Genomic DNA, 18,019 nt, shown 5'->3' on the forward strand with positions numbered 1-18,019 from the left:
TTTTCATTCCAGGAATATACACAAACTTGCAGCAGAACTCTTGCATTCTACATTATCACCTGGCTATTCTGGGAGTCCCCTTACCAGCGCCCATTGGTGGTAAAAATGTCAATCAAGGGTTTGTGATCAACTAATACTACAACCTCTGTGCCACACAAATTCTATCAAAAATGGTTTACACCCCACCAGAAAGCCAAGGCTTCACGTTCTACAACAGAGTATGAGGCCGCCGCATCCTTAAGACTAAGAATGGCAAATGCTACCACTTCCTCTGTACCATTTTTACTTTGAAACAATACTGCTCCCAAACTATACTGATTGACATCTGTGATGACAATACTGGGATCAAGCGGTTTGAGGGGTATTGTATAGGCTATTTCTCTTTTAACATTCTCAAACTTATGTTCAGACAGATCATTCTTTACAAATGTTTCCTCTTTTTCAATAACGGACACATTGCGTAAATTCTTTCTGCACAATGAGGAATAAAACTAATAGAATTCCATCAGTTCCATGAATAATCGCAACTGATCATTCCCTTGAGTAACAGATGCTTCAACCATGGCTTAAACAAAACTTTACTTTTGTTCTGACAATTTAAGGCCAGAAAAATGTACTTCAGATATACCAAACTTACTTTGTTATACTTTAAGAGTGACTCCTTTTTAGTTCTAGAAGATTCAGGACTAACGTTAACCTCTTGTAATGGCTAGCTCGGGCACTGCCAAAGACCAATTTTTATGTAACAGAAGACCAACACATCATCCTGAAAACACAACACTCTCTACGTTCGAGGACAAGGCAATGCAATACCCCCCCCCGCCCCCAAGTCTATCCCCGCGCCCTTTATACAATAGCAGCAAACATGTGCAACAGTAACTTATCCTTTCTAGTCACTAGAGTGCTCTTCTGCATTTAACAATAGCCCATAAATATATTGCCTATACCAAATAGACAGCAGGGCTATCAAGCTGTTGGAAATGGATCCATTGTTTATACTGTCTGAAATTAGTTGAGCGCAGAAATGGAATCAATATAGCTTTTCTTTGTTGAGAATAAAATGAACAAAAAACAGTAGATGAGCGGATTGTTCTGAAACCCCATTGCATGGGTAACGTGACAAATATTTTAAGCATGTGAGTTTTAGGTGGAAAGTCCACCATTAGTGGAATAAAATTTAGGTGACATCCAACCAATATAAAATGATGTACATTTTTAACTAGTGTAAGATAAGAATTAGCATCACATCTTATTATAGGTGCCCTATAATACAGAGCTACAGTGGATTTATTTTTGTTTGCCTCCCATCTGATGCCAGCTGTGTTCTCTAGGAGATGCGCTTCAGTTTAGTTTTAGGGAAGGTAGCACAAGCTAGTGGGGAGTGAAACAGTTAACGCAAGCCAATGCTTGCCAATGTGGATCTCACAGATCTCAGACATGGTATTGCCTTGGCATGATCCAGTTTGAGGCAATCCCTTTATATTGCATGGTTGAGAGTCAGGCTCTCCCTCTTCCAAATAGAAAGCCACAGTAACGGGGGCCAGTTTAGTTGTATCACTAATATTAGATAGACTCAACTCATTATCAGATATAAAATTAGAACAACTTTGAGGCAAGGAAAGTAGCCTTTTAGCAACGGTATCTTCAATACCTTGTAGAGAAACTATTTTTTCTCTACCAAACACAGCCACCCCATACGTGGTTTTGGCTTGTGAGGGATCGGTTTGTTCCCCACTTTCTTTGCAAAGGTAAAGACGGCAGCAGCATCTCTCTCCAGATTCAGGGATCGATTTCTCACCATATAGTTCCAAGAATTCTCATTGATTAAGACCCCAAGATAGGGAAAAGAATCAACCACCTCTACTCTGCACTGGGCAATATAAAAAGCTGGACACTTTTTTGATGGTGAGTATGCGATTAATACAAACTATTTTAACTGGTTTACACGCAGGTCCAGGGAGAACATGAACCTAGCAAATTTTTCTATGAGGCTTTGCAGTGCTCTAGTAGTACGTGCCATGATCACTGCATCGTCTGCATAGAGGAGAATAGGAATCTGGCTCCCTTCGATATATGGATCATCCTTAGTACAATTTCCTAGGGCATTCTCCACCATATTAGTTTACAGGGTGAACAAGAATGGGGCAAGCACACATCCTTGTCTCACTCAAAGCTTAATGCCAAATGGATTAGTGCATTTCCCAGCTCTGCCAAACCTAGCACTTGCTGTGGCCCCTACATAAAGCTGCCTGGTAAAATTGATAATCTCAGTGTCAATTCCCATGGAGATCATGATATCCCATATATTAATGAGTCATGCGATCAACACACGTTCTTAAACTCCCATTATGTTTCCATGCTAAAACAGTAGGCGATAACCATTCTGAGCTCTCTATGATGTCTTTATGTTGTTGGTTGTCCAGTTTTTTTTACAATTCTGCTCTGACTGCAAGGGGTACCCTTATCACTTTCTGGACTATGGGATCTACTCCCGATTTAAGTTGAATTTTGTGTTTCATTCTTTCCAAGATTCTCAGAAAAAACTTAAGGATATTTCAGCTCCCACTCAAAGCTAAAGCACACATAGATCTGAATATTGCCATTTAAGCAAAACATGCTCAGAAATGCTAGGGTCTAAGATGATTTTTAAATTGTCATTGTTCGAACAATCCCAACAATGATGAGAAATATTTTGCTATGTACACAACAACCAGTGCGGATTTGCCTTTAAAGAGTACATCAATCTGTTTCCCACCATACCCTAGGGGTCTCATAGCAGATTTCCTTAATTCCACACTGCTAACATTTTTCCAGTCAGGAAGATCAATTAAAGTAGATGGAGATCCGCAATCCGCCAACCAATATTTGGCAGTAAGGCCTTTTGACAGCGACAGCATCCAAATTCATTATTTCAGCTTTATTGCACTGTTGATTCTGTGAAGCTTCAGAACATATTAAAACTCCACACTGCCTTCAGCCTCAACTCCTGAGCTCCCAGTCTTGGTCTGTTTTAACCATTGTTTAAAACAAGCTTTGATTGAGAGCTTTGGCATTGACCCAAAAGGCACTGCTGGTTTCTCAAAGTGCCTGTCAGAGGATCAAAAGAATGGAGTTGCTTACCCCAACACTTGTCACCAGCCGCCACGGTCACTGATGCATTATAGTACATGCAGTGTGTAGTTAAAGTCACTTCAGCTTATTCACTAGTATTGAAGCATTTACCTTATGTTGGTATAGCCAGTGCTGTATATCTCTTGACACTTGTTTCTAGATTATTGTCCATCAATTGAGAGTAAAATGTCAGTTTGGGGCTGGTTGGAAATGCTGCTCAATATCTTTCAGGTTAGATAAGTGGGTTTGGTTGGTCCGTACGGTGAAGCAAACCAAGAGAAAATCTGTAATAGACTTGAATGGGTAAGAAAGGATTATTTGCGATAATGGTGATTTTTGGAGGGTTTATCAGACACTTCATCAACAGAGATTCTCTATAGTAGGACAAGAATCCCCGTCCTCCTGCCGTGCTGGTACAATGATTATAGGCCCTAACCTTCTCTTTTCTTACATGTCAGTCATCCCTAAGGTAGGCCCAAGGCACCCCTGTGGGCAGGATGCAGCGTATGTGAAATGTAGGACATGCCCTGGTGTGTGTGGCATGTCCTGATGGAGAATTAATGCCAATTTCCTTTTTCACTATTGCAAGGCTACCTGTTCCCCATAGGACAGAATGGGGAGTATGTTTATAACATCTTATAAAAAAACTGGCCATGAGAACTATGTAGGAGGATGAAGTTTAGAATGCTTGAACTTAGAATTTAAAGATGCATCTTTTAGTGAAGGTGATTTTTACATTCTGTGTTTTAAAATACCACTTTTAGAAAGTAGGTAATTTCTTGCCTAATCATCCAGTGTGCCTCTGCTGGGTTTATGGATTGACTGTCTGGGTTTTGGATGACAGGGGCTGGGGAGCAGGAGTGGCTCTGGATGTTCTAGGTGGGTCAGGAAATGGCTGAATAGACCTGGGCTGCATGTAGAGTAGGGGGAGGAGATTTCGTTGCACATGAATAGTCCTGGTCTGCCTCTGACAATGCAGTCTCCACCTCCTCCCAGGAAGCCACACCAGAAAAGGCAGAACTGGTTTTGGCTGGGCACAGACACTCTCTGCCTAAGAGATCAAAGGATTTTGGGATATAAATATTGGGGCCCAGACCCCTGAACCTTAGAACTCTTTTGGACCAAGAAGACTGCCCAGAAGAAGAACTGGAGAAGCTGTGAGGAGGAACTACCACATTGTTGTGTGCTTTGCTGTGTTGGCCTGCAGTGGCTGATTCCGTCTTGGGCAGTGAAAGGACTGGACTGAGCTTTCTGCAATCTACTTTTGTGAGTTTATCCAAGGGCTTGAGGTAGAGCTTGCCCCCCTGTTCAAGAAGTCACAGGAACAGCAAAGACTTCAAGCTCTTCTGCCCTCAGCACTGGGAACTGTGTGTTTTGTGCTGCAACAGAAGAAAAAGCAACCCGACGACTTAGACGACGCTGCAGACTCCGTGTCCTGGCGTCACCGCCAGCTGATGCAGTCACCGAGCCGCTGCTTTCACCGCGACCTGAGGGCACCGCACGACCTCACTTCACGACGATCCCTTGCTATCCCCAACTACGCTGCTCCATGCCGAAATCTAAGCCGCTGCTTGCACTGTGGTTGGAGGGCACCGCTCGTAAAGTTACACAACACACGGCCCTCATCCTGCCGTGCGGCCATGGCCTACCGACACCGGCGCCATTGACTCCAGTTCGTCAGCGGACGACAGCGCTTCAGCAACGACGCTGCTGCCTGCACCGCAAACTGCCAGCACTGCGAAAAGCACCGCATTCACCTCGCACTGCGACCCTGGTCTCCCCGATCACGCTATACGACGCCCCCACTGAGTCTCTGCTGGCGCCGCACCCAACGCCTGCCGACGCCAGCGCTCCTGATTTCAATAGAGAAGAGTTCGATCTGCAACATGGGTGACTTCGAAAGTCCGGCGACTCCTGCACCAATCTCCGGAACAGACGCATGCGGACGCCATGCTTTGAGAAGCTCAACGAGAGGTCGCAGTCACCCTGCATCTCTAAAGGTACTGTTTGCAGGTCTTCCCGACACCGTAACTGATCTGCAACGCTGCGGTCAGTCAGAACTGTTTGGGTTTATACGTTCACAACGCTGCCGTGATAGCCCCGGACAGAGCTATCGACATCAAGGAACTGTTTGTCAAGCATATTGTGATAACTGAACATTTCTAAGTACTGTATAGTGGATTTCTATCGTTTTTGGCCTGGTCTTAAGTATATAAAAATATTGGACATTTTTCTAAACTGGTGTGGTGTCCTTTTGTAGTGCTTACAATGTATTACTGTTGGTTATTTGCAAATGCTTTACACACTGCCTCTAAGATAAGCCTGACTGCTCATGCCAAGCTACAAAGGGGGTGAAGCAGGGGTTATTTTAGGAGTCTAACTTCCTTATCATGAATAGGAAGAAGGGTCCTAATTTGGACAAAGGTGCAAACCCTTGCCAACTTGAGACCCTATTTGTAACAGCCAGCAACATTTCTTAGAAATCATACCTATTTCTCTGCATAACATGTTATAGGATCTGCCATAGACATTTTAATATTTATGAACTCCGATGGCAAAGACTGTGAAGATGGTCATACCATCTTTTGAGGAAAAAAATATACAGAATAAGCTGGGTAAAAGGTGGGACATGTTTGAAGCATATACATTCATAATAGTCGGCAAAAAGAGTGAGAAAACATTTTGAAAGAAAAATAAAATGTATATATAGAATTCAGCACTGTTATCCATTCACATACCAACACCCCTATTGAATGGGCTACCACAGATCACAGATGACGGTAAACTGGCAAAGTTCCTAATGTTCGCCAACACAAATCTGTATTTTTGCTTTACGTTGGATTCCCACAAATCACATAAATAAAATAAATGTTCTAAGCATCATAAAAACATTCTGCATGCGACACCACTGCCCTTATCAGTGGGTCTGGTGTAGTTTTTCAGCCAGGCAATTCGTGGCCTGCCTCAACAGGTTTACTAAGAGAATCTTACTAGCGCAGAACTAAATTGGATGCATAGCAATGGGCAAATGTGTACTGTTAATAAGACTGGTAAAACAAACCAATTTAACTGTAAAGCTAACACCTAATGAGCTACAACCGCATGTTCATGAATTTGAAAATATACTCAAATTTTTATTATTCCATGTGTGGACAACACTTCTTTTCATAATTAACTTCTACATCTTGGAGCAGACAAAAATAGCCATTCAAAGATTAAGCATGGGACCTTCACCGGAACTTACATTCACAGCTTCCACTTTGTATTCGTCATCACTCTCTGGAGAAGAAAGATCCAGCAAAATAGGGCACACCTTGTTTTCAATGTCAGTTTGGTCGACTAAATCTTGGTCAAGTAACATTAACAAGGCTTCTTGGCTTGATTTTCGAACCTAAAATTATGAAAACATAGAATCTATTTTTTATTGTATTTTACAACAGTTTAAATTAGAAACAGTGTTGTATAGATCCGGTTATACTAAACCTGTATAAAACATATGTATAATACATAACATTGTACAAATATTTATAAATTTAGCACTTTGTTTAAAAGATTTAGCTTGATGTGCAGCATATATTTATTATTTTATTTAAAACATTTGTATAGCGCATCTGTCACCTGGCAGGTATCCTGGCGCTGAGAGCTTACTCCTAAAATGGAAAGAGACGGGAGACTGTTTAGGGGTTAGAGGTGAGGGAATTAGGATTAGGGAATTAGGAAATCCTTTAGGATTTCACATATCCCTAAGGCTGTTTTGTGCCCAATTGTTTTAATTTTCCACTCAGTGCAGCACAATATGTTAAAAAGAAACCGCTCTGTAACATTTGTCAATTCACTAGGAGAACCTTAATTTCCTAGCAAAATCTAAGTGTTTTCTTTCAATCACATATGACTGGGGTCCTGGGAGGCAAACATGATATAGCAATGTCTTGTTTTATAACAGTTGGTGCCAAAACGACAAATCCATTTGTGATTAGTATAGCCATCCATCTACCCCTTAATCATTCATGCAACCTCAGTCGCAGCACCTTTAGTTAGCAATACTCTATGTATGGAGACCTTGTAACCAACAAACTAGTAATAGCACCATGCCAGGTGGATCAGGCTTTTCCCATATTGCTAGTACCCACAAAATACATAAATGGTTTATGCACCAACGTTCCTTTTTTTAACACCAGTGGCATATGATCCTGTGTGTAGTAGTAGTTTGCAAGTTCTACAGGCTTGAGAAACTTTCGTGTAGCACGCACATATTACTCTCAAAAAGGTCAAACTGTAACTAGGCAAGTGGGTTTTAGGTCAATTTTTTTAATGTAGCAGAGAATTAATAGGATTTCTAAATCCAAAGTTCATCACTAAATATAGTATTAGGAGGTCACTTGCAGGAATCATAAAAAAGCTGCCAATGTGCTTTAAAAAAATGATAGTTATTAAGGCAGGGTTCTCTACCATTCTGCTGTCTTTCCTTGTTGCCAAAAGCAATGATGCCTATGTTTAGGAATAGGTGTCTCTAGGTAAGCCCGTCATAGCGTCTCTATTGTCTGGGACACAGTTTAATTTTGTCTGGTTGAAAGTCCTGGTTACACCACAACTTCCAAATCTTAAGCTACTTTATTTACCATGACATACATGTTGACAAAGTAACAATATTAGATTTCGTAGGATCATACAGTCTTTCAGTGTTCCCAAATAACATTTTCCGATTTTCTTAACTAATGGAACAGGTGATGTCTTCTACTTTTTCACAAATAGCATACACTGTGTTCCATAAAGTTAAACTACTACTGATTTCAGTAATGCTGCTGCTGTGTGGTATGCTTTTGGATCCACAGTATTATTATATTTTGTATCAAATATATGCACTAGGGATTCTGGGGCCATATAACGGATATACATGTGGCACTAAGTCAATTAAATACAGCTCTTCACATATCATGAAGTTTTATTGTCATGCACAATGTTGGAATCTGCATGTATTGCTTGACTCAGACCGAGAAAGCTGCAAAAAAGACAAACTGTTTTCTCAAGGGTATTTTCGTTTGTTTTAATTCAAAGGTGCAGATCCTTTACTGGAAAAGGCCGAAAAGGGAGGTACACTCCAGGTATATTTAGTTTGGCCTAAAAGGCAATGAGATTATCATATATGCCCATTCTGTGCAATCATTCAACATCAAGCATACGCTAGTCCTGTGGCAAAACTTTTACATTAAACTATCTTTACATACAATCACATTTATCTAAGACTATTTTATTACAACTCCCCTTTAACTTTACATGTACCTTTCAATCCCTGCTACAAAATTAAAAGAGATCGCGGAAGAGATAGATAGATAGATAGATAGATAGATAGATAGATAGATAGATAGATAGATAGATAGATAGATAGATAGATAGATAGATAGATAGATAGATAGATAGATAGATATGGATGTTACTTATCCTGTAAGCATCTGTTCTTGGCATGTAGCGCTTCAGATTCACATGCATTGCGTAAGTCCGCCAGCTAATGCTGAGCTCGATGACTGCAATTTGTTTTCCTACAAGTCACGAGGCTGTGTGACAACTCCTTTTGGTGATACTGCGCATGGGCATCGACCCCATTATTAGATTGTTTTGCCACAGGTGGGTGACAACGGAGTTAAAGTAAGCATTACTAATGTTATGTCGATGCTAGTAAACTGAATCAAGTTCAAGCAGTGAACTGTGACCTACACAAAGCGCCTTCTTCAAATTTGTCTCGTGAAGCAGGTGGCGGAGTGGAGGATGGGGGTGGTGTTGGTAGAGTTGGAGAGGTCGAAACAGGAATGTGTAACGGGCTAGTGGCAATGTCCTTTTTAGGTCGAGCCTAGAGGCAGCGCGCATGCGTTGCTCTCAGAGGCATGCTGTAATTTCTCTGTGGACTTAGTCCACACCCACCGCTATTAGTTGCTTTGTGTGCCTTTCTGAATTGCTTTTTTTTTTTTAATTGGTTAAGCGCTGCTCTTTGTCCCGCCTTCGAGTGTGTTTTCACTTCGATTGCATGTGCTCTTTCTCTCGCATTTATTTATAGTTTGTCCGGCGAGCTAATTATTTTGCATTTAACACTCCAGCGCAGTTTCTTGCTTGCCCGCAGCAACTCTTGCTCCCTTTATGCATATTTACGATCTGCTCCTATCTCCGAGCGCCACCCATTGACATGTAGGCTATGCTCCTGCCCCCACCCACTGTCATATTCACCACCTCCCTCGTCCCTCCACCTCTCCCTTTTCTGGGCATGTGGTGTTTTTTTTTTTTTGCATTGCTTGGTTTAGTTTGTTTTTGCCCCTGTATCTCAAATGTCGGCTTTTCTTCCTCTACCCGTTCACCAGTCCCGATGTCCGTGTGTTTTAATGGTTTACTTTTTTGTCCCCAGGAAGCGTTCATCCCTCCTGCCCCTGCTCGACTTAGTGCTAATAAACGTACATTGTTTAATTAAAGTTTTTCATATCAGCATGTCTCTAATTTGTTGCTTTCAAAAGGGCTTGTTTAAATGTATTTTGACCACTGTTCGAAATAACCAATCCAGTGGCAAGAGGCGTGACAGGCATGCGACAAAAGGCAGAAGTGGGTAGCAGATTATTGTTGCCTATTATCCCAGAAAGGGTGTGGTGGAACAGCTGGTGCTGTTGACTATGGAACTGGGCATGCAGGTTCAAGTCTCAGCTATTATCAACAGCCTGCAATTTAGGGTAGATCACTTAGTCTCCCCCATGCCTAAAAACATTAGTATGACCTTATTGTAAGAAAGTTCCCTCTTTTTGCATGGTTGCCCCTGATTTTTGCTGAACTGCTGATGTGCTTTGAGTGAGTTTGCCCTGGGTTCCTGTCAGCCAGGTACCCAGGGCCTATGCTCTTTCCCTAAACTGCATTGCAAACAAAACCCAATTGGCACTCTTTGGCCACAGGTCAGTCCCTTGTAAATGGTACCACAGGTACCATGGGCACTGTGGTCAAGGAAGGCCTCTAAGGGCTGCAGAACTTCTTGTATCACACTTAGAGGCCCTGTACCTTTACACTCACACACTGCCTTTGCAGACTGCGTGTTTTGGTGCAGAACAAAGTGAAGAGTCGAATGGCACACATCCCTGTGTGCCATGCCTACAACCCACTGCCCTAGCATAGATCAGCCACTTCTCTAGCTGGGTGCACTATATCAATGGTGAGGGTACAGGTGCATGAGCACTGTACCCCTACAGTGTCTAAGTTAATTCTTAGACATTGTAAGTGCAATAATGCTATTAAGAATATATGGTGCTGGGGAGGAGCCAAGATGGCGATGGGAACGGACGTGTAGTCCCTCGGCTCCCCGATCCTTTGTTCCTCGCGACGGCATCCTGACCTATCTCCTGCCACGGAGTGCTAGCGAGAGGACGGGGAAAGAGAGCTGCGTTGAATGGTGCTCTCCCGAGGTCCCTGCCGGCCTGAGAACCCGCAAGATTGCCGAGTGATCTGCGGCGTCCGTCTCTACCCCTGTGACCGAGACCCGAGCCGAGATAAGGACATGGCGGCTGCCGGACCTACGAGGGGCTATGGATGCGGAATGACCCTGGCGCCCTGACTGGCGCTACTATCTGCTACTGTCCGCGCCTGCCCTTCACTTGCTCACTGAGTGCCTGCCGACCGGGAGTTTTCACGGGTGCCTCCTCTACCGGGACCTTCAAGTAAGATACGCTGCGCCACTTCCATGATGGCGGACGCTTGAATGCCACAAGTCCCTCATAAGCCTGCTCCCGCTCCGTTGTTACCATCGTGGGGCTTTTATTGCGGGTCATCCACTGCTTGCTTGTCCGCCCTGGCATAGCGACTTGAGTCCTTATTGTTTTGGCGGTACTTGTGCCAATGCGCCCCTGAGTTTCCCCCGGTGAAGCAGATGCGAGGTTGATTCGACTGCGCTGAATGCCAACGCTGCCTCGGACAATAACTGGACTATGCTGCGGCGCCCTGGGCGCTGTCCTGCCTTGGGGGCCGCGCCTGGGACCGGGGCAAAGATGGAACCCCCGGCCGCTCTGACCTATGGCTCTATTCTTGACGCAATTCATGATCTGCGGGCAGAAATGCGTGTGGGCTTTCTGTCGCTGTGTGAGAAATTTGAAGCTGCTACGCCCGGGGCGGATTACACACCACCGGTTTGCTTCCCTCACTGTGACGCTTTGTCTATCCTGACTCCGGACCGGGCTACATTGTTGCCGCAAGTGCCCATTAACTTCATCAGCGCTACACTGTTACAGCCTCCATCGGAGCCCATGGTTTCTGCCGAGACTTTGCTGCCTCTGGGAATGACGCCACACACCCATCAACTGCTTAGTCTGAGTGCCCATGCTCTTTTGGTCCCGCTTCTTACTCTCATTGTTTTACAATTTCGGGAGAATCTGCTGGCGCTATTCCGTGGGGTACATGGATCTGGTCGAGGATGGACCTGTCCATTTTGTATCGGAACGACATCTCCCTGCCGGGAGCGGCCATCTTGTCCCTTTGTTCCACCAGTGAGGATTGCCCTGCGTGGATTTAGGCCGGGGGGTCGAGTGCGGACTGGCCAGGGGTAGCGGTTTCCTCCTGAAGAACTGTACATTCCTGGCTAGCGTGGGCTCGGTTTGCAACGCTTCTTCAATATGCACTAGTGTGACTCTCCTTGCTCTGTATGATGTTCACAATACATTGTTTTTCGCTGGTACACATGCGGGGATGTGATGAATCGACTTGAATGGCGGGTGGGGTTTCGGGATGGGCCACCCTTTAATTGCGTGCTGATATGGAACTTGTGATCTCTCCCTATTTTTCTTTCGTACTGCATATTCTCTATTCTTTTTGCGACATAAAGGGTGGGAATCTCTGTATGGTTGGGGTGTCCGAGAGACTTAGTGCTCGTTTGGCTCCTCCCCTCAATTTTTCTCATTGGGAGGTATAGATTAGATTTCTCTATTCTTCCTCCCTATATCTCAGGAGTTATATTTATTCTTTCTTTTTCTGCTTTCTCTTCTATATTTCGGGTTTATTGGGCGACAGACACACTGCTGGGGGGGGGGCAGGCCGTAGCCTCTGCATGCATGTAGGGTGGGGGGTTGGGTGACTTTTTGTTTTCTGTTTCGGTTTCTATGGTGCCTTATTTTATTCGTTGTTCGTCCTCTTTTCTTTATACCTTCTTGGGTCCGTGTCAGGGTTAGAATAGGGTGGGTGGCGGTGGACACTGGGTGCTATGTTAAATCTGATACTCCTGCTGTAGGATTTTAAGCCGCCATCCCGCCTGGGGGACCTAGCTTCTTGGGTGATTGGATTACTTGATACAACTGTTGGTAATGTTACGCCTTGCCTGCACGGGCTTCTTTTCTTTATTTGCTGTTTATGTGAAATTATAATGTCGGACTTCAATAGTTGCAACATAAAAAACCTTTAAAAATTAACCTTCAATGCTCCTGAGACACGGTACCTCGTTGTTTTACAGTGTAACTCTCATTGTTTGCCTATGATCCTCATGTGCTATCGTGTCGCCGTAATGTGTGCACCAGTGCCTCAACAGTTTTCGTGGCCGGCCGTATGGTTGTAGGCCCGTATTTGTACTTTTACTACTGCGCAATAAAGGTTTTCAAAAAATAAAAAAAAGAAAAAAAGAAAATATGGTGCTGGGAGTTTGTCATTACGAACTCCACAGTACCATAATGGCTTTACTGAAACCTGGGAAGTTTGGAATCAAATTTCTCAGCACATTAAACCCACACTGAGGCCAGTGTGGGATTTAATGAAAAATGCATACAGAGGGCATCTTAGAGAGGTCTCCTGTAAAAATGCCCTAACACTAGTGTCCAGGCTGAGTGGCTGATCACCAGCTGCCACCACCAGACATGTTTCTGGACCCCTGGGTCGAGAGCCTGCTGCTCAGGGGGTCTGAAACGATGCACATTCTGGGACGAGGTGCCAAGCCTCCTCCCACAGGATGGGCAGGGTCAACGAACGGGAAGCATTAAAGGCTTGCCGCCTTTTTGAGCTTCCCTAGGCCCTTTGCTGCTTGCAGCAACTGGCCCCCACAGGTTCTGGCCCCCACTTTGGGCAAAAGCATCAGCGGGAAAACCAAGTGAGGAAGGGAGGTGTGCCCACCTTTGCCAACTCCACCCCTCAGGTGGGGGAGGTGTGGTGAAGCACAACTCTCAGTCACCGCCATCTTGCAGATGGGGGGGACCCAGCCAACCAGAGTGAGGCACATGGCCCCCTCCCACTGGAGGGTAGTATAAAAGGGGGTGTACCCACCCCAAGGAAGGGACCCATTGGTCCCATTATTTACCTACCTGTAACGCCCCTAACTTTAGTAATTAGGGGCCACCCCAAACCTGGCCGCCTCAGACAAGAAACGACCAAGACTTTTCATCTTGGACCGAACAGCTGTGCAGAAGCTAAAAGGAGGACACTCACTGACTTGGCCTCAGCCCTAACAGCTAGTCCCCACCTCAAACCTGCAGAAGCGAAACTCGGGTGTGTCCTGCAGCCAGCAACCTCAAGAACCCCGAGAACCTGCCCTGCCTTCCGCAGAAGAGACTGACTCCTGTGAACACTGGATTTGTTTACCCACAGACTCTGGCTCTGGCCAAATCCGTGAGTCTGCACCATTCTGCACCCGTTGCCCACTGTCCGAGTTAGAGTGGCCCAACACCATGGGGAGGTCTCCCCGGCGATCCTGACCCGAGATTTGGTGATCTCTGCCATTCCTTGATTCTCACAGCGAAGCCTGCAGCCTCTTTTTGGAGACTCACCCCGATCGCGACAGGAGCTGGTAAGAGAAACCAGACACCTGAAGACACCCCTGCACCCGAAGCCCCACGGCCTTGGGTGACCCAACCGACAGTGTCCCAGCATCCCAACTTACCTCTCCAACCGGTGGTCACCTCCAGAAGATCTTTGTCCTTGAGCCTGCAGTCTGTGAAACCAGAGAATCCCCATTGAAATCAACAGGGCACCTAACGGCAAAACAGCACCCTGCACCCAGCCGCCCCTGTACCGCTGCGGGTGTACTTTGGGTGCTAACTCGGATCCCCATTTGCCCTGAGCTAATCCCCAGGAGCTTTGCTCCCACAGCCTTGTGGCCTATTTGTAAGCAGTCACCAACCGGAGGCCCCCTATCACCCATTGGATAACATTGGGCCTCAGCACTCTGCACCCAGCCGCCCTAGTGCCGCTGACTGTGAAACAAGAGTGCATCCTTGACCCTGTAGGCACCCTTGTTCTAACCCCAGAAACTCAAGACCGAGTACTTACCCGGTAACCGATAGCTTAATTTCTCTCCATCGGAATACATTGACTGTTTTTCTCTGAAAAATGTTCTGTGTGGAGTTGATTTGTATAGAAACCTGAAAAACTACAACTGTGCAAAACTGATTTTACTTACCTTTTCTCTAAGAAATGTTCCAGTGTGTTATCTAGGCATATCACACTGAGTAGAAAAAGTAATCTAAAAAGTAACTGAAAAGTAATCTGTACAGTAATTTTGAATCCTTGGCTTACCTGTATTTCAATCAAACTGCATTTGAACCAGTATTCAATTGTAAACACTGCATACGATTTTGCAAAGCATTTATTTCACTCACCTGTGCCAGGCTTGGCTTGGATCTAGAAATAAAATAACTTAATATTTTTATACGAATAAAATTAGTCTGAGTTCAGTCTTGAGTGTGTGACATCATTTGCTGATTGAGTGTGTACAACAAATGCTCAACACTACCCTCTGATAAAGCCTTACTGCTGGCCCAGACTACCAGAAATAGATAGGTGCTATCTACTTTTACCTCGGTCTACCTTTGGGGTTCCATTGGACTCTGTGCACACTTTACCTTAGTTTGGTATGGTATGTATAGTATTTGCTATAGTTTAGTCCGCGGAAAGCGCACCTGTACCTCCGGGGAGAGTTTGCACCATATAACTTAGTAATGTAACTGTTGCTCATGTAAAGCACACCTGTACCTCGGGGCTGAGTTTGCACCATATGGCTTAGTAATGTAACTGTTGCTCATGTAAAGCGCACCCGTACTTCAAGGCCAAGTTTGCACCATATAACTTTAAAAAAGTCCAGAGACATTGGGCCCACATCCTTGCAAACTCCCTGTAAAGATGAGAAAACATGGACATGTCTCTGGTCATGTGACCAGAACTAAACAGCAGAGCGCCGCTTGTAAAGAGTTGGAGAGTGGAAAACATCAAACAAATGTACGATTGATAACTAGACCACTTACAACTATCTAGCTACACGCAAAGCGGAAGACAGATTTTCTTCAGAGCGGTGTAACGTGTATTGTATACAAATAAATAATCCTGTGGAGGTCGTCTGCAGCAAATCATCGATAAGTGAGTTTACACTAACGAAAACAATTTGCTGTCCGTTACACAGCAGATACTGTGCAAGTCTGTATTTTTAGAGCCAATATGAATGCTCTTGCCAATGATTTTGTAGTCTGTGACACCATACAGCTAGCCTCTTGATTTTCAGGAAATAAAATCATTTCCATTTAATTTCCGAACCTGACTACACCTTGCTTCAACCATTAACAAAATTCATTCCCTCTTTGTGGTTTGGAAAGAAAAGGCTTTGCATGCAGAGGCTACCCACAACAATGCATTAGTAATACAAGGAGTGTTTTTGTTGTCGCCTCAGTTAGATGTGTGTAAGTCGAGCTCAGCTGTTTTAGCTGCTATCAAGATCTATGTAATAAAGGAGGAGCTTTTGAAGCCAATTAGGGTTTCGCCCAGAGCTGCACAACTTGATGTCTCAGATATTAAGGTGATGGGTAAAATCATAGGCATTTCTGTAAAACTATAGGCGCTACAGTGGTCAAAGTGCATTAAAAGAAAAAAGTATAGGAACTGTGATGCTGCACGCAGAGAAGGCGGGGTCAGTGAACATGAGATCCAGGGGTCAAAGGTGTGGCTAAAAAAAACTAAATATTTTGTATGTGTTTTGGCTTTTCACTGTCTGCTAGCTACATATTAAACAACATGCAGCCTAAATGAAAAACAAATACAGAAGTTGTTACTCAGTGGGAAATGCACTACAGTACATTATGAAATCTTTTATTTAAAGCACAGAAGTAGTCTCTGGCCAGTTTAATGTAAAGTGAACTACTGGAGCCCTTTACAAAAGCCCCACATTACACAAGGTCTGATTTTTTTTAATGTATGTAGAGATTACATAATTTGCCCAGAATCACAGGATGATAAGCAGACACTGGGACTCTAACCCGATTCTATAGTTCCGAAGTGGTCAGCTCTCTTCCCCAACATCGTTGTGCCTGCAATAAGATTGTGCAGCAGGGGCTGGTGGTCGCATTACAAAGGCGGCCGGCCTCTGAAGCTTCCTCTCGAGCACTGTGCCCATCCTGAGGGGAGGAGGTGTGACACCTCCATCCAGAATGTTCATGGTTTCTGGTACCAGAGAGCAGAGTCTCTTGACCCAGAGTCCAGAAACATGTCTGGTGGTGGCAGGTTGCTTACAGCCAGTCTGTGACAACACCAGGGTTGGTAGGTTTTCAGGGGGCACCTCTGAGGTGCCCTCCAAGTACATGGTTCAATAAATCCCACAGTGGCATCAGTGTGTTATTGAGAGGAGTAGTTTGGTCAATCACAATAAGGAGCTTGAGTGGGAAAATTAATCAGGTCGCCCTCCACTCACAAGTAACCAAAAAACACCAAAAGACCTGATTATCAGGGACTTAATCCACTTTTGTATATAGGATTGAGAGTGGGTGTTCAACTTCCTATACCAACCTATTAATGTAGAAATTTCTCAATTTTACTCAATCCTTATAGCCCACAATAAATGTTTATATTTATCAAAAAAACGTTGGTTCGTCAGTCACTTCACTCCAAGTATACCCCCAACTATACAGGTGTATGAACAGCAAAAAAAATGTGTGTAGGTGAGACAGCCCCTCACGTGCGCTACACCAAAGGAGCTTACTGGTCGGTTCTCACCGGTTGTGCCCACTTTCTCATCAATGGTAGCTATCTCACCTGTGAAAAAAGAATCTCTCTAATTAAAATTGAGTTAAGACTCACATATACCAAATGCCAATTTTATTCGAAAATCGTGAGCTTACTCAAGGTTAAAAAACAACTGCATGTTGCAGACCAATTTAGGATGGGCCAACAGGTTTCATTGCCTGTTTCTTTGTTGTGGCAATTTCGTCAGGGCTCGAGGTCGGAGATCACCTTACTGGACTTTAATTTTGTACACAAAGTGACAGGTAGCAGCTATCCACCTTGTCACAGAATGCTTCTTTCTACTGCAAGACCCTTATACAACACCATCCGTTGTCGTAAACCGTGTGTACCCGAAGGTCAAAGCTCTGGATCTTGTTCAGCCTCATAATCGGATTTGTGGATGGAGAAGCATTCCTCTTGGGGTGCTGAGGCTTCCTCTTCTTCCCTGTTCTGACAACCAAGATGTCGGGTGTGTTAGCCACGCTGATCGATCTCAAAGGTTATTTTGAAAGGCAATTCGGCTGAAACAGATCGGAGTGAGATCCATTAGCAGCTTATATTCAGTTCAGAGCGGTTTTAAATTTAAAGGGTCCAGCCGTGCGTGGGCCATAGGCTGTCGAGGTGCATCAGAGAACCTGGTGTGCAAAACTGTTGTTTTGCGGTGTCCAGGGCATACCAAGGCTTGGAGAGGAGGCTGCGCGCCCCACTCCCCTTAATATGTCCAGTCCCAGGGGCCCTACTAATGCCCAAACCATATATTTAATATAAAGAATGGTGGCCACCAATTCCTTTTTTATGTTATTTTTGTGGGAATCCTGTGGGATAAACCACAGATGTTTGGCCCAAACTGGTGTCCCTCTGATGCCAACCCCCCCAATATGGCTTTGGGGGGGCTGGGTATGTCTAAAATATTTATATATAAACAAGTACTAAT

The 18,019-nt window shown here is 44.4% G+C and overlaps 1 protein-coding gene across 2 annotated transcripts in view; it reads right to left on the reverse strand.

The window, feature by feature from the left end:
• Positions 1–18,019, reverse strand: part of LOC147706079 (serine/threonine-protein phosphatase 4 regulatory subunit 1-like) — a 342,243-nt gene that overhangs the window by 157,362 nt on the left and 166,862 nt on the right. For both annotated transcript variants that reach the window (XM_086932523.1, XM_086932522.1), the window contains one exon: positions 6,356–6,502. In XM_086932523.1, the coding sequence (XP_086788649.1) occupies positions 6,356–6,502 (147 nt within the window). The remainder of the gene's footprint in view (positions 1–6,355; positions 6,503–18,019) is intronic.

This window comes from Lissotriton vulgaris, chromosome 7 (genome assembly GCF_964263255.1).
Source record: "Lissotriton vulgaris chromosome 7, aLisVul1.2, whole genome shotgun sequence".
Lineage (NCBI taxonomy): Eukaryota > Metazoa > Chordata > Amphibia > Caudata > Salamandridae > Lissotriton > Lissotriton vulgaris.